Source organism: Nyctereutes procyonoides, unplaced genomic scaffold, assembly GCF_905146905.1.
Source record: "Nyctereutes procyonoides isolate TBG_1078 unplaced genomic scaffold, NYPRO_anot_genome, whole genome shotgun sequence".
Lineage (NCBI taxonomy): Eukaryota > Metazoa > Chordata > Mammalia > Carnivora > Canidae > Nyctereutes > Nyctereutes procyonoides.
The window spans coordinates 20,932,171-20,953,318 of NW_026575131.1; the positions used below are offsets into that span (position 1 = coordinate 20,932,171).

The following is a 21,148-nucleotide window of genomic DNA, read 5'->3' on the forward strand; positions in this document are numbered from 1 at the left end:
CTCACGGGGTGTATTACCAGCAGAGGATCAGAATAAGGGCTTTTGAGTTGTTTGCCAAACTGCATTTTCCCCCTCTCTTTGTTCCCCAACTTACCATAGACGTTGTAGTGTCCAGGAATGCTGAACTCTAAAATTGTATTTATATTTTTAAACTAGTTTTATGTGTGTTTTATGTTTGACCTTAATTATAAGCCATCAGATGCCTAAAGCATAGCAGTCCTCTGCTAGTGTAAAATGTGTATCGGGTACATAACAAGCAATCAATAATGATAGTTGTTACAGTTATTGTTCAAGAAACCATGGAGAGTATCTCATGTGTTTTTCTCTTTGTGTAGGTGAAGTGTGTAGGCTCAGACCGGTGAGGTGACTTGCCCACAATTGCACTATTAATTCATGACAAAGTCATTAATAGGACCCTATGTCAGATCCCAGTGCTCCTACATCATCTCAGGGTTAGACAGACTGCTTGAGGGCATTTAGGACTAAAAAAAAAAAAATCTGCCTACGTCCTTTGGAGCTTGTTGGGTGAGTCCCAATACTTGGAACCGTTTGGAAACTGCATGAGCCTCCAGTGAGTGGGAAGTAGAAACGGGCAACCTCGTACCTTGATGCATGCTTCAGATCCTGCTCTGGAGTGTTTACACACATCCCCTCTTCCCAGCTTCTCTGTGGCACTCCCTGCCCCCGCTATAACTTTTCTCTAGAAAAGAAGACGAACCTTTGGATTCTTTTATAGGGTCTCTCCGAAAGATAGGAGATTTTACACACACAGTGTGAGTGTATGTGTGTGTGTGTGTGTGTGTGTGTGTGTGTGTGTATAAAATCGGTGACTATTAAGGAAAGAAAATCCATGCAGGGCTCCTGAAAATGTTTTCCGTGTTGCAGTTTCTATGCCACACAGTGTGGAAGGCAATTATCTTTGGAGGGGATTCCACAGCCCTGCGCGGGCTTCCCCGGCGTAAGATTTATTGTCGGCTGGATTGGGTGTTCTTTATAAGAGCATTTACTCGGCATCTAAAGCGCTGTCAAGAGTGCTACTTCCTGAATGCTTTTGAGGTTGCAACTGCTAAGCTTCATTTTCCCGTCTTGGAGATATATTTTTGAAATGGTATGCAGGGATTTGTAAGGCCTCGTGCTTCCCATTGACACTGACAGGAGCTGCACCGTTAAACCCTTGCACACTGCTGCGGAAATTTACCCCCTAATGCCCAGAGCCCTCCTGCAGGCTCGTCTGGCCCGCACGTGCAGAGGGTTCCCGGAGTGGGGAGAGGGCATGGGAGCGCGTCCCGTTGTTTTGTGTAAGTCATGCCAGCTAATCAATCTCAAAGTTAACTGTTTTCTTATTTAAACAAAGGATAGGGGAAAGCTCTTCTTTGGCTTTTTTTCCCCCCTTCTCCTTTATAAGGATCTTATGGATGCCAGAGGAAAACTCGAGCTGCGACTCAGCTAAATATACTGTATCATGAAACCTTAGGGACCACTGAATTGGGAACAGTGGCCCTTTACTGCTAAGAAGGTGTTTTATTGAAAATGCGCCGACATGCTCTCCCCGGAGAGTGCGCAAAAGAGAAGGCAAGATGCCCGACAGTAATACAGGTTGTTCTCTTAGGCAAGCTAAAATGTAGAGTTTGGCACTCCTGGGCTGTGATCCGGCAGGCAATAGAATAGACGAATGTGCATTTTTACATTAAAAGTGCCATATTTCACCAGCGGTGCCCCTCCCCCCCCCACCGTTTTTTAAGTGTCTTAATTTATATATTCCAGTTAACAGTTCATTACATGTCCTTTTCGCTCCAGCTTTTAAAAGTTGTCTTCTGAATAAATTGAGGTAGTCAAAATTTCCTAATCCTGGCAGGCTTACCAGCAGAGGGCAGGCGTAAAGAAGGTTTTGATATGAGGGTGTGTCAACCTAGGGTCACAGGAGGGTGGCGTTGCAATGGGAGGGAGACCTGTGAGCATTGTTCAGAGGGCAAGATGCAACACGCTCCCTCTGCCTCTTTCCAGGCCTACTGCACACCCCAGGTCCCTGGAAAAGCTGATTTTACTAAATAAAGGTGGCCAGTTGCCTTTATCAGATATTCAGCGATTTCTACATAATTAAACGTTAAAAAAAAAATTCAAATGTCATTTCACCCCCCAAAAGCCATCTATTCTTTCCCCTTCACTGACCCAGTTCTTGTTATGTTTAAAACCGAGGGTTTGCGTGGGGGTGTGCCATAAATGCTGTTACTCTTTGGAGAGGAAATACGGACTCACACTTGATGGTGGTAAGGATTTGTTTTTCCTGATACCTGAAGGACAAAGCTCTTTGGGAAATGCTCTCCTGCCCCAAAACATGTACCTTTTCGAGAACTTTGCACACTTCAGTGTAATCTGTTCTAACCTTATGGCAGAAGCCGTCCACTAATACATTTTACATTATATTAAAACAAGGGATTATGTTTTATCATAAATGAGAGAATAATTTGTTGCAGTCAGTCAGATGCAGACTTAGGGCAGGATGTTGCCATTTGTCTTTCTACATATGATTTTGTTTACTCGTGATTACATATGCTTTTGTTTTCTGAATGTCTTTACATTTAGAGCGAGGAAGGGTTGGAGGGGATAAATGTTTTCTGTAGCTTATTTCCCCATCATGTTCATAAGCCACTTGAATGTTGACATGTGACCGTGTATATATAAATTAACTAGGAGCACTGGCATTACAAAACGTTGCATTAAATGAAGATGCTCATGGCCATTTGGAGGGTGTCGGAAAGAGAAATTTAAGCTCCTTTGGAACAATGGGAACTCACAGTCTTTTCCCGTGGCCACGCAGGCACACAGACCAAAAACAACATAATTAACAACTGTATGGTCAACAAAGACAGAAGAGAGACATAAACAATATCGACACGGAGCTGACTGCCTTAGCTCCCTGTAGATGGATGATGTATTAATAATATATTTTTAAGTAAAAGCACTTAAATCAAGAAAGAACTGTGGTTCCTTGGAGACAAGTGCCCAAATCTCAGAATTCGGGCATTGGTGTTACAATTTAGTACTTGTAATTGGCAGCTGGTTGGCGGTCTTCGGAGACATCAGAAAGACTAAAGCAGGGCTCCCTCTGGAGAGACTCACTTCCCTGGGCAGGTCATCAAGCCTGTGACTACTGTGAGGGAAGAAATTCTGTATTCCTGCCCATTCACCCTTTTCTCTCTAGCAACAGTCACTTGGTCACATTTCTTTAAGTTCCTTCATTTCAGGATACATGTTTTGGGTATTCCCCTAAATTAGTTAGAAAAGGAAGAGTAAGTGTTAATGCAAGCATTGTTTGGAAGAAGATGGGCAATTGAATTATACCCTTGGCCTCTTGTCACACAGTTGATTTTTCAACCCATCAAATTGTTTGTCAATTTTTATTTCACCCACTCTGGCAGATGAACTTTCTGGCAACAGAAATTACAGTAGTTCCCTCTGAGAACATGGTAGCCTAACTGACTTTATCAGAGCAGGTCTCCCACTCTCAACGTTGCTGGAAATATGTGGGCCAGTGTCTATTTACATATCCATTCCCTGGTTATTTCCAAGCAGCTTCTGGCAAAGCAGGACCTCCGTTGGAGCTGAGGGCTACGTGGACCAGGCACCGTGGCCCGTGTCTCCTTCCCTGCCACGCCATTCATCAGCATGTAGGAATAATGTCCTGACAACATGCTCCTTCCGACTCTTCATTGAATACATCTTCTTTCCATCCACAGCGCTGAATGGGCAGTAAAACCTTTCACTTTCTTCTGCATTCAAGGCTAAGGCTCAGCAGAACCAAGTATAATACATGATTTTAGTCCCAGGTGTGTTATTTGGTGGTTAGAGTTTGGTGTGGGATCATAGTAATCTATTCTTAAGTACACAGCCAGCTGCACAATGGACTCATTTAGCAACTGACAGGTTTCTTAATATGTGGTGTTTGAACAAGGACTGTATCTGTTGTGGGTGTTAGGATGTGGGCATCAAAAATATTTTTAAGTACGGTATTTAGCATTTCCTTCACTCTTCCTTAAACATTAGCCTCCCCCCCCCCCCCCGGGTATTCATTTTATGTTATCACGGCCTTTCTTTTTCTGAAACTATCCAGTATCTGCTTCCCCTTGTGGCCCGTGGTATGTATCTGCTAGGTATGTTTGATTCTTACAGGGGGAAAAAGGAAATCACTGTTGGCTTTCTGAGCCTCAGTTTTCTCCTCTGTAAAGTGGGGATTGCACTTTCTGTTCAAGTTAGGACAACTAAGTGAGACCCTGTGGCTAAGTAACCCGTTCTATAAAGCACGCACAATCCAGATGCTACTTTGTTTGGGTGGGAGTCATTGCTTTCTAACCTGGCCTTTCAAAAGTGACCTGGCACTTGTGGTGATGAATAAATTACATTAGCTGAGTCTTCTACGTTGTAACCACGGGTTTTAACATTATACATGGTACTCCAGCAGTGAAAGGGTTTAGTTCTCACAGAATCCCAGAAACAGCACAGGTTGACAGGACCACATGGAATGGGATCCTGAGAGAGTCCTGAATTAATCAAAATGGCCTGGGCATATATACAGCTTATCCAGGTTTATCACTGATGCTTCATTTCCTTGCCTAGAAGTAGTGTGTGAGTCACCACGTCATGTTTGGAGAGAGGGAGGGAAGGGCTCCAGGTGGCCTCTGAGTTAGCTTGCTAAATTACTTCCCCCTCCAAACTGTCACCTCCCCCTCCCCATCCAAACCATCAGTCCTTTAAACACCACCTCCCCAAGGGGCCTTCCCAGACCTCTCCAGCTCACTGATCTCCCTTTTCTCTGTGGTCCCATGGTGCTTAAAGCCACCCCTGTGCAATTTAGTGCTTGTGTAACCAGCACGTTGCGTCACTCTCTAATTATTTTGTGTAAGGCTGTCTCCACAGACTGGCTCATCCGCGTCTGTAATGTTTGTTGTTTGCTTGTTTGTTTGTTATTTGTTTTGATGCTCCTGGAGACTTAGCTGATAAACACTGACCTGCAAAGGAGTTGGTCCAACTTGTAAAAGCATGCATGAGTTTTATGGATGCCTCATGAAGAACTTGGCTTTGAAAAACATGAACTGCCTCCTCAAAGTGCACCCCATTTTGTTCACAGACCTCAAATCTCAAATTAATTTTAAGACCTTGGAAAACAATCATGTATTTTGAAATGACCATTTCTACTTTCTCACTGCGCATTGGTTGGAGAGAACTTCCTATATTTTTATTTCCTGTCTTTGGGGCCCTGGCAGCCCCTCCCGGAAGAGTGCCTTGTCTCTTTAAGAGTCAGAACTCTACTAGATTCATGGTACCTTCTGGCAGATTTAAGGCCCCTACCCCAAAAAAAGAACGCCCTTGGTCCGCCGTTGAATATTCATGAGAGGGTGGGGTCACATTTTTGTGACCTGAAAAATGCCATTAATAAATTTGTTGCCTGACACAAAAACACTTTAGGGTGGAGAGCGACCTGCCATGCACCCATTTAACATCTGATCATAAGTTGACAGTCAACTGAAGCTTTTGTCTCTTTTGCAGCCAGATTAATGGGGAAATTGTCTGCTCTCCCGCTGACCTTATTTATTGAGATTCGGGCATTTGCTTGATTGGAAATATTATCAATATGCTTTCTGGTTTGTAGTAGTAACCTGCATTAAACGCCTCAAATAGGGAAAAAAAAAAAAAGAAAGAAAAAAGAAAACAAAAAAACAATGTTCAAGTAAAACTCCTGAAATTGCTGGGCTAGGATTTGTGGTCCTTTTGGGGTTCTTTTTTTTTTTTTTTTTAATTGGGGAAAAACACGGTAGTCATTGAAGTCACTACTTTTCCTCGAATATTTTGAGAGAAGTAATAAAAATGTTAGTCTTTTTTTTTTTTTTTTTTTTTTTTTTTTTAGTACAGGCCAAGAAGTCCCCCTCTCCATTTAAAGATGATAAATAGCTGCCGAAAGTGATTGAATTAACCTGGCATTCAAATCGTGCCAGTTGAGCCAACAAAGTTTTCAACCTACTGGTGACTCTTTTTTTTAAAAAAAAAAAAAAAAAAAAAAAAAACACACACACACACTCTCTACTCAGCTTTAAATAGCCTGAAAGAGCCAGGGACTATTTCTGATTAGAGGTCATCTCCCAGCGCTCGCGGAGAGTAGTAGCTTTTGTTGTCGCTGTTGTTGCATAAATAAGAAAGGAATTTAAAGAATCATTTCTTAGCGAACTTGGGGCAGATGCCTCCTGGAGCAGCTGTCGTTCCAGAGGGGAAGTAGCTCGGTTCAGCGACGAGGCACGTTTGGTGGTTATTTATTTCGGCCCCGGTGCCGGGTTAGTTTCCCCTCTGCGCGCACAGGCACACTTTGGCGAGCCCGACTCTTGGACAGCAAGGAGGTGGGGAGCGACCTGGGGCGGGCCTGGCGCGGCCGGGGGATGGGGGGTGGGGGTGGGGTGGGGGGAGGGGGGAGGCGGGGACACGGTGGTGGCCGAGCCTCTGCCAAACCGTGGCGGCGAAGCGAAAGTTCTGCGCCGAGGCCGTTTTCGAGGAAAGCGCTCGGAGGCGGCCCCGCACGCGTCCCCCTGGGCGATTCCCAACAGTTGCTCGGAGCAGCCGGGCGTGCGCAGGGCGCGCGCGGGTTCCCCTGCCTCGCGCGTCGGGCCGCGCTGGTCTCCAAGGTCGGAGACCAACTCTTTTGTCAGTTTGCAAAGACGAAACACACGCGCCGCGCGACCCGGAGCCCCCTGCCGGGGAGCCCCCCTGCCGGGGAGCCCCCTGCAGAGCCCAGCTGGCGGGAGGGATGCGCGCAGGGCCCGGCTCCCCAGACGTCAGCCAGAGGCAGGTCAAAGGGTTAACTGCAATTAAGAGGAGTTGCTCCGCAGACAAAAGCAGGGTCTCGCCAGCGCGTGATTTCACCTGCCGCGCGGAGGGGGCCGGGGCGCGCGGGCGCGGGCGCGGGCGCGGGGCGCGGGCGCGGGGCGCGGGGAGCGGGCCGCGGAGCCCATTGTGTGGGGCGCGGCACGGCGCGGCGCGGCGCGGGGTGTTTAGAGGCGGGTTGTGATTGGTGGAGCAGGGCGGGGCGGGTGGGCGCGGCGCGGCGCGTCTGTCAGCCCGCGAGCCGGAGCGCCCCTGCGCGCGTGCAGTCCGCCTGCACGCCGAGGCCGCCGGACCCCACGCCCGGCCCGCGCGGGCGCCCCGAGCCGGCTCCGCGCGCCTGGCGGCTACATGGAGAGTGTCAGGTTGGTCCCCGTGCTCGGTCCTGGCCGCGGCGCTCGCCTTCCCCGGGCTCCGCGGTGCCGGCGTCCTGGGGCCTCTCGCTGGGGAAGGTTTGGAGCGCCCGAGGGTTTCCAAGTTCAGTCCTTTTTTTTTTTTTTTCTTCTTCTTCTTTTTTTCTTTTTTTTTTTTTTCTTAAAGAAAAAATAATAATGATGATAATAACAACGGTCGCTGTTTACCAACTTGGGTGGGAGTTGCGCTCTGGGAGCGGAGGCGGGGGGGGGGGGTGGGGGGGAGGCGCGGATGGAGGAGCTGCAGGCCTGTGCGTCCCGGAGAGGAGAGAGGCTTTCCCCCTCTTGCTCTCTCTCGCTTTTTTTTTTTTTTTTAATGTTCATGGGTGGGGTGTAGTTCAGAGTTGGAGGAAGTCCTGCTCGTGTGGCTCTCGCTCTCTTTTTCGTTTGCGATCAGTTTTCTGCGGGTCTGGCCTTCACGCAGCCACTTTGGTAAAAGCCCTCGCCATCACTCCGTTTCGGGATGGGGGGGGGGAGGACGTATCTGGGGTGTGATTTATGTCACTTTGAGAGCGTGTGAAATATACAAGGAGCCTTCCCTCTGCGTGTCACCCGCGCGGGGTATTGCTTTGCTTCTGATAGTTTTGTTTCTATATCTGTCTCGGGCTATTTTCAGCTTGGCTGTTCAAATTCAAGGAGTTCACACACAGCAAAAGGAGGTGGGGGGGAGTGTGGGGTGGGATGGGGAGTGGGATGGAGGGGCGGGTGGAGGGGAGGGCTCAAGCCCCACCACCAAAACAGGCCGGCGAGGGAAGGGACACCCTGGCAGGTTGGGGAGTCTCCAGCGTCTGTTGCATTACTTTGCCGGTTCATTAAGTAGGGAGCAGGGTTTGGGTTCGGACGTGCAGGCGACTGAAGGATTGCCACGGGGTGCTCCCATCTTCCTGGGCTCTGAATGGAACTAACTCAACTGTCAAAACTGCCTGAAAGACGGTCAGTGGAAAGGAGACTCCCTCACCCTCCTCCCCACCCCCCCAACCCCAACCCCAACCCCAAGAGTTGTGATGGGAAGGAGGGGGGGGGAACCTTTAGGAAGTGGGTGGTAAAGTTTTAGAGCAAAGTACATATAGACTCTTCCTCTTTGGGATTAACTCCTTCAAGGCCTACCAGTTAGAAGGAAAATTTAATAGTTTTATATTCTTGTCCACACAGACCAAATGTTCTAATCAAGCCGATTCAAAAATGCAAATCACCTAATTTCCATAGATTCCAACATTCTGAAAGTGACACATTTGGGGGAAAAATTAAGCCTGATAACAGGAAATGTGAATCATACTATCAATGACTAATCTGCTTAAGAGAAAAATAAGTTACATTTATTTTATCATTAGGAAGTCAGTGTTAAAAGAAGCCAGTTTTTTTGAATATTTTTTATTATTTTTCAGTTTAAATCAAGTGTAGTTTATATATATATATATATATATACTTATTTATTTATTTATATATATATATATATAGCCGGGCATTGCTTTTTTTGTTCGTTTGTTTGTAATAGATTTTCTAAGAGGAATGTGTGTGTGCAATCAGAGGTGGTTATGTGGTAAAGTGTTCGAGCTAGCATGTCATTGTCAAAGACCTCAAACATGATCACATTGAGATTCTAGTTTAGGATTTGATGTGTTGCTGTTATTGTTGTTTGAAAGAATGCAAAGCTTTCCTGAACGTTAAGACATACCACTAAGTAAACCAAATGAAGACAGAAGCACATTCTGAATACCCTTCGCATAAATTGAAGAAATGTCTACTTCTGTTTTATGTGATTCTTTGTAGCTGCCTGACACATTTCAGTGAAAAGTGTGTAAAAATGAAACCAAAATACAGACTGCCTATCCAGAGACAGTGGCTGACTTACTCTAGGATGTGATAGAGTTGAACTGAAAACGGATTGGGCTGACACTTGATAATCAAAGTTGATTTATTGTTCATTAGTACTGCATTAGCCCTTTCAGGCAAGACAGTTATTTGTGTAGTGGCCTGTCAAGAGCAGGACTGCAAGCACCTGTCATTTCTAAGGCATGAGATAAGCAACTAAATATTAAGATGATGCAAATAAAAATACATTGGAGTAGATAAAGGGCCATATGATCATGATTTTTTTTTTCTTTAAGAAAAAGGGGTCTGCATCATGCCATAGGAAATCTCCTAGAGGTGAGTGGGGTCCCTCGCACCCCACACACCCCACCCCACCCCCACCCCCCGCCCCAGGACTACTTATAGAATGAAAGCAAGGGGCTTCATATTCTTCTGTTTACCCTACGAACTTTCTTTCCTACTCATATGTGCAGTTCATCTGATGAAAAGTTGGTCAGTTAAGGAAATGAGAAGCCTAACATGTCACTTACTTAATCTGAGTGATTCAAGAAAGGTAGGCTTCCTATTTGTGTTGTGTTTTTAAATAAACATATTTCATTAAAGGAGACTTTTCTAATCATCGGCTGATTATATGAAAATGTGATGACATCATAGGTATGCTATGATAATGTCCGATAGTAATGTCAAGTGCATTTTCTCCAACATGTTTCACTCTCGATTTTCTTCTTCCCTCCCTGGAAGGGAATGATCTCATGACATATAATAGAAAACAACCTAAGTGTCAAAAGAAAACAAAATTAGTGAACTTTTGTCTGCAGCCATAGAAACGCGGATTAACTCATATTTTTCCAGAGGATGGAATGGAAACATTCTGCATGAGGATGTTTAGTGTATTGTCTTCTCTGAATTTTCATTTGACAGGGATTTTAGAGTCTGTGATCTTAATTAAATCTCAACTAGCTGAAATAACGCATCTAAAGGCATGCAGTGTTGCGTGACCTTACTCAGTTGGTAAACCATAAATCGTCAGAAAGCTTATGATAGGAATGGTTGGTTTGAAATTTTTTTGTTGTTGTTGTTTGCAGTTAAATGTACCTTAAAAACAAAACCCTCACCAATGCTGCCTTGTATTTGCACGCTGTCAGGAGCTGTCACTCGAAAGATAAACTCTTTCATGACACTGACCAGTTCTGCAACTTTTCAGCCAGCCTCCACACAATTGCAAGATGCAGTGAAATTAAAATCCAGATTAATTAAAAGCAATGAAATTCCAGATTTATCTTGGTTAATGTGGCAGAAGTGTGTTTGAGTTACTGTGTTTGAGATGATCAAGAGAGAATATTGTGACCAGTTCCCAGCTTGAACTAAAATTTGAATTGGCAAAAAAAAAAAAAAAAAAGGTAGAGGAATTTATTTTATTATGTGGCTTAGTTGTAGATGAATATCACTAAAGAGAAACTTAACACTGGGCTCTTAGTAACTGGTCAAATATCATACATAGCCAGTCAGAATCCACTTCTGGTAGTTCTTTGATTTATAAGCAAGGAATGAGGCAGCAACAGTTGACCAGAGAAGGCTGGAATAAATAAATACCTAAATTGTGTGTGTGTGTGTGTGTTACATGTTAAACTGTGAATTCATTGGCAAGGAGTGATAATCATTAAGTAGTTATTAACTAGTCCAGGTTGTAACAAATTCTAGTGCTTGTAAATAGTGGGTTATTTACTTTTAGAGTCTTTTAATCAGATGTTTTTAAGTACTGCTATTTTTGGTTCTTTTGTATGCTCTAGTAGAAGAAGCTGTCTACATGTAAAATTTTGAGAAAGCTGTCTTGTGATACATCGATTTTATACACTTTTGTACATAATATTTCATACAAGGCTGGGAATTATGTTGCTGATGAGCTGTAGGTCTTTTGGGGCAAAGAAGGAGTGCAGCTTTATGTATACCTGCATGGCTAGATTTGGGGGTAGTCCTCCTCCCTAGGCTAAATGTGTTTTTGTTTGGTGAAAGGTTTCTTTTCTTGGAAGCAGCATGATATTTCTGGACATTGGTTTTAGTCATTTCGCAGTGTGCAAATACTTCTCCTCGTACATGGCATTCTACATTCAGTTTTATTTTCTTTCATTAAAAAACAAAAAAGTAAAGAAAATTCAGGTACCTCTCAGTGTGATGATCCTCTACACACTGGAGGGACTTGAATTATCTGGAAAGAGTAAACTGGGCCTCCACTTTAGGATTGTAGCAATAATCTTCCCTGAGTCCTTCTTCCAACCTGGCAGTTTGTTTGAAGAGAAATTAATTTGGAACAAGAAAAATGAATATTGAACACATGCATTGCACCTCATTTTCAAATCTGGTTAAAAGCAGGCTAATCAATGAAGATGCCGGCTAAATGTTATGGTGCACTTTTTAGGAATACCTTGGTATCATGTTTTAATTTTTAAGCTTTATCTTGCCCTTAAATCTGAAACATCATTGTTCAAATAACTGAGAACAAGGTAAATCAACAACATCAAAAAGGTCGGCTGCTGTGATTTCTCAAGGGCTTGTTATTTTGTACTTCCCAATTCTATTTGATGTCTTGACAAAACAAGATGACACAGGGGAGAATACATTAAATTTTGATTTTTTTTTCATCTAACCTGTTACAGTTGTGGCAGCTTAATTTCTTTCACTTTTTCCTGAGGATGGATTTTTTTTTTTTTTTTTTTTTTTTTGGGTACAATTGCTCTAATTGTCCTACCCCTTCACAAGGCGAGTCCTCACGGGTTCTCCATTTGCCCTGATTTTACTAGGCATTTTTGAATATATTTTGACCTTTATAGGGAGCTTTTGGTTGGGCTTTGTCTTCATTAGAAATAAAGCAGTGAATGGTGAGATTGTCAAAGAAGCAACTGATGTTTTCTCATTAGAATCTCATTTGCACCCCTTAGCTTAACTGTGATGTATAAGGTGCAGGTGTTGGAAACAGGCATGAGAACCTGCACAATTTGAAAGACTTAAGTTGTAATTCTAAAAAAAAAAAAAAGTGCACAGTAAGTCAGTCCTTACAAAACTTTGGAATGAGCTAATTTTGGCCTACCTGCATGTTTAAATCCAGTGACAGCCCTCCCCACTCCATCTCATAATATGGAAAAAAAAGAATACATGTTTGCAAATTTAAGTCTTGATCTTAGAAAATCGTTTAATGGCCAAAAGATAAACATTTTACTTTTCTTCCCTGAACAGTATCCATTGATCCACCACTGTATCTACAAGTTGTTTTCCTTTATTCTTATCCTGTATGTGGCTCCAATAACACTGATACAGTTTCTATCTCTTCTCACTTTTTTTGAATAATGCTTCATTTTAAGAGGACTTATTAAGCCAAGGCCTCTGTCTTGTCTTCTCAAGAGCTAAAGAATTGTGGATAGAATCTTCCCTGGGGTTCCTTCTTGGAATAGTTCTCCCCTCCTCCTATTTGCAGCACTTAGAAATGATTTTTGTTGTTGTTGTTAATATAAAATGTCTTGGCAGGTTTGATCCACGTACACTACATTGTTTGCCATCTCTCCTACAGGAGAAAGATTGAGGAAGGAAAGAAGAGGCATTTTCTCTTGATTTAAATAATAATAATAATAATAATAGTTGCTAAGTTGAAAAGATGAGTGCTTATTGGATGATTATTTTCATGTGTAGCTTCCATTGTTTCCTGTATTTAACAGTCGCTAATGGGAGAAGCGATTTAATTTATGTAAACTTTACATTTTTATGCAAATGAAGCTGATATTTATTAGAGCTAAAACAATTATGCTGGCACTTAGTGGAGTAACCTTGTATGCCTGGGAAATGTTACAGGAGAGCAGTTGAGGTTTCACCAATGCTTCTGCTGTAAACAAATAGGAATTTCTGCCACTTTTTAAAATTTAAAGACAAAAGAAGAGCTCGGAGAGCTTTGCCAGAGATTGCTTATTAGGGATGATAACCTGAAATAACTCCTGATTGGCAGGCAAGTCTTGGCCATACAATTCTTCCTGAAAGAAAGATAGCCTTTCTTGATAGCATTTCATTTTTTATCATTTTGTTTATTACATTCTAATTGCATTTTAAAGAGGTCTTTTTTTTTTCTAAAATTTTAATAGGTGGTTGTATTGTTACTGAGAGAACAGTTATGCTAATGACTGACTACTTAGATGATTTTGCATTAATATAATAACCATTACCTGCTTTAATGCTTTGTACAGTATTGTGGCAAAATAGCTAAGTCTAAAAGAGTTATACAAAAAAAGCAGAATTTCATAATGAAACAGAATTATACTTTCCACATGAATAGCAGGCTTTTTTTTTTATTTTCTGAAGACTGAAATATTATGTCAGAAATGTACTTTTCCTCCATGATACAGCTACCTTGCATGGTATCTCTGTGTATGTGGTTTTTTTGTTGTGTGTTTTTTTTTTCCCTTTCTTTCTAAATACCTTGGGGGAATAGATAGAAGCTTCTTAACTTTTCTGTTTGCCAATATATCAGTTGTATCCACTGGCTTATTAATTATGAAAACTTGTCTTCCACAGGGGGTAATGGTATTTATGAAGTGGTACTTATTTTCTTCTACACAGGCTAGCTTCTAAAAAGTCGTAGGAAATTTGGCATAGGTTTTTGTTTTGTTTTTGTTGTTGCTTTGTGTTGTTTTTAATGGAGCTATTCTCTTTGTTTGATTTTGTTTTGCTATTCTGGATCCTTCTAATTTAATTTGTTTTGCTCTTGTTTGATGAACCAGGTAACACTGTGTAAGCTGGTCAGTTGTCCTCCACACACAGCCTGAAGTCTGGAAGGACTCAGGTTTCCTGGGACATACACATGGTGAATGCCAGAGATTAAAAATAGTTTCTAAGTTATTAATCCAGATGAATGGAAATAAAATGATACTTAATTTTTTCTATCTTTTCATTTTTATTACTTGTACACTTAGCAATTATGAGAAGCTGATTACAAAATGCCTGTGTATTTACACTGGACAGTATTTACTTGTAGTTAACATGAGTGAGTATAAAGAGAAAGGGGGAAAAATGATAGCGTGTTATTTGTGTCATCTCCCCTCCCACCCAATTCCTCCAATTGTCTCCTAGATTAGCAATGAGTATTGTTTCTCTGGGCGTTTTTATTTGTTTGTTTGCTTTTTAGACCTTTTTCCCCCACCCCATCACCTACCTCTCCCCTTTGGGAATAGAAGGAACTAATAAGGCACGTTGTGTTAATAGTCTTCTGGCGTTCGGGTGATATAAAGTCAATTTGAAGTAAGAGAAAACTGTATCAAGCAGACCTGACACAGCAGTGTATGGGCTTTTCCCAGCACTTGTGCGTGCTCACAGCGCTTTCCCAGTTGCTGGTATTAAGGTGGTAGCAGGTCCATACTAGCAGCGTTCCGAGGGCCAAGCACAGCTGAATTTCCTCCATTCCCGCAGGTTCATGTGCACCTGGGATCGACCACACCCAAAATGGTATCAGTCAACAGTGTATCATGCAGAGAGTGTGTGTGTGTGTGTGTGTGTGTGTGTGTGTGTGTTTAATTCACGATTTCCTCTTGAAACTCAACGAAAGAGTGTTAACTGTGTGTGTTTTTTTAAATTCAGTTTTGTATGCTAGCATTCTTTAAATGTCTGCCAGAAGTTTAATTTGAATTTCTGATCCCTGAAGGCAGCTAGACAAAATCATTCTAGTTCTTCATAAATTGCCTTCTATGATTCATTGTTAACTCATAAAACATACTCATTTCTATAGTCTCAAACAGTTAAGGTAGTTACAGCATCGGGGATATTTTTTTTTTTGCACTATCTTTAAATTGTCATTTGAGAAAGAAACCAAGTATTAAGTGAAACTCCCAGTTAAGGCGTGAGCCCCGTAGCACCAAAAAAAAAAAAAAAATCAGAATTTATTGTTTTTATCTCAAGGAGGGTAAGGTAGACAGACGACATAGAACCTGGAAAAAATAAAGTTTAGTTTTGACTGAATAGCCTCAAAGAGGGGCCCATAAATAGTAGAGCACTGTAGTTAAAAACTCACATGACTGTTTTAAATACTATTGATTTAAACCACTGGCTAGATTTTATGAATCAAAGTGTAATTTCTAAGCTTTGGCCATATTTCTCAATGCTAAAGCACTCTCTCTTGTGTGCCTTTAGCCGCTTTCCAGACATTCAACACAGGATTAAATGATAGTAGTTACAGTGATCAATAGGTTAAGACCAGTACAATCACTCTTGCCGCTAATGACCTCAGTAGTAATGGGCAATAAAGTGTGGGCTATAATAGCCTCTCGCTGGTACTGCATGCCCTTTGATTCCTAGTATTAGTAGGGACTAGCTACATGAAAAAGTTGGACGTTGGGAGTTAAGAGAGTGGATATGTAGGCTCTATTTCTTAACTATTTAAAACCTTAAGCTGTGCTCAGATTTTTTTTTTTTTTGTGCCCCTTTTCCCCACCCATATGGTTTCTGGTCCATTTGGATATGTTTGTTAAAACCTTTCATAACCTATTTTCAAGGCATGTTGGAGCAGAAACTGGGGAAATCTCAGTTTTATCACATTTATAAATTAAGTTCAAGCCCACTTTGGAAGCTCACAAGCGAACTGGTGTGAAAATGTGGTTTCAAACAGTAAAAGCAAAGTTGAGGCCATCAGGATATAATAGCCCACTTCTGGTTATTCAAAGACCCTATCACCAGGCAGGAGGATTACTCAGGCTCCTTGCCTCTTACCCTCTTACCCTCCTTTGGCTGTGCCTGCTGCTTTAGCATTTTATTAGCACCTCCATCAAAATGTCCAAAGGGAAAAAGAAGAGGAGACTCAAGTTCATTTTACTGTTCAGTAACATGACTGCAAACATTGAATAAATAACCCTGGGAAAAGCACATTTAACTATTGGCCATATGCAAGGGTTGCAAAATTACCTGTATATGCCAGTCCTTTTTTTTTTTTTTGTAACTTTTAAAATCTATTTTATTGAAGTATAATCTACATATAAGAAAAGGCACTCAGTTTAAGTGTACAGTTTGGAAGAATTTGGGCTGTTGTGTACACTTGTGTGACTACCACCACAGTCAAGATAGACAGCATTTCCATCACCCCCAAAGTTCTCTTGTTCCCTTCTGAAATCTAGGCTTTCCGTCGTTCTTTCAAGGTTTGTGACCAAGAGATCACTGCTATGATGACTTCTGTTATTACACTGTTAATTTCGTGTTCATCACCAGTTTGGATCTTACACCACCCTATTCCTGTCTGTTTTCCTGTTCATCACCATCAGAAATTTGGCTCAAGAATATTTATATTGTACGTCATCCAAGAAACGCAGAGGAAAAAAGAAACCTTAAACATGGTTCTTTTGTTTGCTTAATCAAACCTCCCTGTATGATGATGCAACTCTCAAGGAAAAGTAAACTCTTTTGTGATATGTTGGCCTTAGCAGCCCAAAAGATAGTGACTGGCACCCAATACATTTTGAAAAATTCAAAACTTTCTTGTGTGTTGAAGACAAAGTAGACTAATTGGAATTAATTTATAGGTGGTTAGATGTCTTGATAGTGCCTTCTTGTGTTTGCCCTAGACTGAATGCAAGTTCACCGTTCTAATCATTGGTGATATTTTCGTGCTGTGAAGTATCTTTTTAAAAGGATAATTTATCCATTCATATACATCTGTCCCTTTTTGCATATAAAAATATTCAGACATGCCCATCTGTTTTAAATTACAGTGTATCTACATCTACACTTAAAAGGCCACTGCAATAGGAAGAATTCGTTGATGACCTTCCAGAGTTAGGTTAATGAAATTTTTCAAATGTTCTAGCCGGTGTCTTCCAAACAATGCGAAACTTGCATGTAACCATCCCCCCCACCCCCCGACCCCCGCCACATACACACACAAAACATGCCCACAACAACAGTAGAGGATGTTCACTTGTACATGAATCTGACCTTCAGGAACCATTTTTAGTTCATCAAAATTAGTGATGCTGAGAAATCGGGACATCAGTGCATAATGACTGTGAAATTAGGAATGAGAGCTCGCTATGCAAATGACAGGACAAATCATGTGAAAAAGTCAAGATAAACTGCATATTAAGACATTATGTTACATAAAATTAATACTGCATTTCTCCCTTTTGCTTACTGCTCCCCTGAAAGATTTTTTAATTCTTTTATCTTCTGATCAGCTATTGTCTGCCAGATTTTTTTTTTAAGTGGCACACAGGCAAAGTGCAAAACATGTTATTACCTTTTATTGTAATACATGAGATGACAGGAGATCCTTTTTAACAAAGTATATCCTTTACTGCTTCTAGCTTCTTGCTGTCACATGTTTGATTAGAAACCAAAGAAAAGTAAGATGCTTAAATATTACTGTTAGAAGACATACAGGTTTTGTCTTTTCTTTCATTGTTTTTTTTTCTTTCCTTATCTTTTTATTTGGGGGGGGGTGATTTTTCATGAAATAGTCTTCTTGTGTTACGGGGACTGACAAAATGGTTCTCATGTAGTCTGCAAATTAAACACAAGTGCAGTGATTATTTTGAATAGCTAAATTACATTCTAGAAAGCTTGCAGAATTCATAGCATTGTCATTAGGTATCCGCTTGAATACAATTTGTGTAACCTTGGCCAAGACAGCCTGTCATTTTAATGTCAGTGTTTTATCTGAACAAGACATCATCCTTTCAGATACAGTGTGCAGGTTCCTTGCAAAGATGCCCGTGCAGAAACGTGTTAACAGTTGCAAATATGAAATGCTATCAAGTTCATCACTGTAGCTGTTTGTCACCGAAATGTCATGGAAAGCAGCTTTTAATGGTATCACACGTAATATGAAAGAATGGAGACATCTGTGTGCCGAGTGAATCAGGAAGGGTAAAAGGCATCATAGGAAAGGTCTGCGTTGAAGTCCGCGAGGTGCACCCAGGGTTCAGGCACCCACAAGACTGAACATTCGTTGATTGTTCTTAAAACTCACAGTCCCCAGGGGAAGGGGATCATAGTAGCTCCTGCCAAGAACGTACTGGTTCCCCTCTGCCTTGTTCCCTAAAACAAAATTCAAGTTTGCATTAAACTTTTCCCAGAGATAATTGCCACCGAAGATTCATTCTTCATCTGAAACCGAGGTGGTTCTAACCTGCCTCCAGATGGCATCTGTTAAGTCTCTACTCCTCGTCTGTTTGCAAGACAAGGCTGTCTGCACACCTTGTCAGTGCCACGAGGTCTTCTCTTGTTTTTCTTGATTTCACATCAACTCCATAATAGATGAAATAGGATTTGTTGCTGCATCCCCTCCAGATAAATACACTGTGCGTGGGAAACCGGTCAGTTCTTGGAGCAGGCTCCTGACAGTCTGCTGCTGACCCCGGAAGGCTGAGTGCTGCGTGCGTGCAATTTCCTGGCTTCCTATTTATCCTTCATTAACGTTCTAGGTTCCCGTGTCAGTGGCTATGATGACACCTCAAGTTATCACTCCCCAGCAAATGCAGCAGATCCTCCAGCAACAAGTGCTGAGCCCTCAGCAGCTCCAGGTCCTCCTCCAGCAACAGCAGGCCCTCATGCTCCAACAGGTAACCGTCCATCCTCCTCCTCCCAGGGCCTGGGACTCCATTCACAGTTCCCTGCACCTGATCAGCTCCTTCCCCCATTGAAGAAAAAGCAGAGCAAGGTGGCCAGAGCAGGACACAGATGGGGCCCCTGACTAATCGATTTTATTTGCATCCTAGGAAGGGGGGAGGGATCTCTGCCCCAGCAACTAGGGTTTGGGCTTGGAGAGGACCCGATGGACTGCGATTAGGGCTGTAATTGGACTTGGTAGAAATAAGATCTTTTAGGCTTATGTGGCTTTACGCTCTTTTATTTGGTAAGCCCAGAGGCTTCTAAATGGTGTGAATCAAAGCAAAATGGGGAGCACGTTAGGAGCAGGTTTAAATGTGACAGCTCTTGAAGTCCCCATTTCAACTCAGAGGCTCATAGAATTTTTCTTTTAAACATAAAGAGACCTTCCAGAGTTGGTTACCTTTAAGGTGCAGAGTTCACTTTACTTCTTTCATGTATGCTGATGCTGAAATGAACTTCTGGCTGCCATTGTGCCATAGGGACCTAACATTCAGACTTCACGGACACCTGAACCAAAGAGATGAGATTCAGAACTAGAGTGACGGAAGTGCTGGGGTGAGATGGCGGGGGACAGGAGGCAGAGCGAGCTACCCATGCTGTCGATGCAGATACTGCACACCCCGCCACACCACCCGGCCCCATCATTCAGAAAGCATGCGCACTTTTCACAGTAGAGATTCACCAGACTCTCTCAGCAAGGGCACTCGGGCTTTGTTGTACAATCAAAGGTCATTCCTTGCCTTATTTTAATTAGTTTGTGTAGAAAATGGTATGTTTTTCATCAGTTCATTTTGGAGATTACTTTTCAAACAATAATGCCAAGAATAGTCAGCGTGCACTGAAATTTATTGTCGAGTTTCAAACTAAAGGTCAGGCCATTACAGATAAAAGGATGCTATTTTTCAAATCGCAGTTGTGTATGGCACCGAAAGGGACAGTGGGTTGGCGCTCCCCTCTGTTACTTACCGTCCTCTCTTTCCTTTGTAGCAGCAGCTTCAAGAGTTTTATAAAAAACAACAGGAACAGTTGCAGCTTCAACTTTTACAACAACAACATGCTGGAAAACAGCCTAAAGAGGTACCGACAATACATATTTTACTTTCAAACCACAGATCCCAGAGGACTATCTAGTGGCTATTAAACTGTCATTCATCTCTTAAATGATTGCACAACTGAGCTATCGGTTCACAGCTTTCAGACCAAGAGTTATCGCCTTGTTTTCTCTGAGATCTGTCCGGGTTCCGTTTGCTTGCTGCCACACATTTGCTGTCACCGCTGCAGGTGTACCGCCTGTGAGCACCAGGCGGTGGACTGGGCTGATGGGCCGAACCCGCGGGATGGGCCACTCCCCACCCCACCCCCGCCCCGCCCCAGGCTGGCATTGCTGGGGGCCAAGATGTACCTGGGGGCAGCACAGTTTCACCTAGAGGCATCCCATGAGATTCTTCTCCAGATCAGACAGCTTGGGTGTGTGGGGATGGCCCTTTCCTTTCTAAGAAGCATCTCTTGTGAGATCAGACAACGGAAAAGTTATACCAAGAGTAAACGCTCCTGTCTCCTTTTAACTACTTCTCTCAAGTTAGAAACGAATAGTCATTGCTCGAGATAGGGGTGGTGAGATGGTGCGGCTTACGGGGACAACTCCTCTGAACTTGGGCGACTTGTGTTTTTCCCTGACACAGACCATTGCATCACAGCGGCTTCCATGTGCACAGCACTTTGTAAGAGCACACGGTTCCTGGGCTGCCGACCTCCGCCCCACCCCCACCCTCCACCAGTTAGGTGACAGTGTTTGCTCCCCGAGTTTCCCCCATCTCCCTTTCTACACGATTCCATGCTGGTGAGGACCAGTCGGTTGGGGGAGTGTCCGTGTGCATGTGCACCTTGTGCCATCTCTGCTCATTTTGGAGGTACCCAATGGCACTCCCCTCCTCAACATTTTTACAGCGGACTGGGATGCTTTCCGTTTCACTATTCTCCTAGTTTGAAAAACAGCTCCCAGGCCACTTGAACGACCTCTTCCCCAGCCTTCAGCGGGCGACCACTCGCATTAGTTTGGAAGGAGCCTTGCTGGGTGACTGTCCCCATCCCGCCTGTCACTCACGTGAGCGGGGATGGCAGGCAGCGCTCATTTTCCATGCTGGGAACGGCCCAACATTTTCCTTTTGCCGGCTCCTCCCTCAACATAAATTGGGTACTTTATCCATGCCTTGCCAAGTTTTCACCCCAGAGTCCCGTCTAGCAGCCTGGATGGAAACCCCTGCAGAGCAGGGGCAGTTTTGGGGTGAAGGGGAGGAGGTGCTTTAATGAAAATGCTGACACAACCCTTAAGTACAGTGGCGCGCTACCGGGTGCTGCTATAATAAAAAAAGGGAACAGATTAAAAAGTGTCTAAAATGTAAATCTAAAGGACTAACAGTAATTAAAATGGA

At 42.9% G+C, this 21,148-nt stretch overlaps 1 protein-coding gene across 15 annotated transcripts in view; it reads left to right on the forward strand.

The window, feature by feature from the left end:
- The window catches only part of FOXP1 (forkhead box P1), a 582,432-nt gene that overhangs the window by 469,922 nt on the left and 91,362 nt on the right, over nt 1-21,148 (forward strand). For 10 of the 15 annotated variants that reach the window (XM_055342934.1, XM_055342933.1, XM_055342948.1 and 7 more), the window contains 2 exons: nt 18,530-18,667; nt 19,704-19,793. In XM_055342934.1, the coding sequence (XP_055198909.1) occupies nt 18,530-18,667; nt 19,704-19,793 (228 nt within the window). Of the gene's footprint in view, nt 1-6,291; nt 6,387-7,123; nt 7,230-7,690; nt 7,710-8,138; nt 8,211-18,529; nt 18,668-19,703; nt 19,794-21,148 lie in introns of those variants that run through there. The other 5 variants (XM_055342943.1, XM_055342942.1, XM_055342945.1 and 2 more) reach the window with 5 other exon arrangements.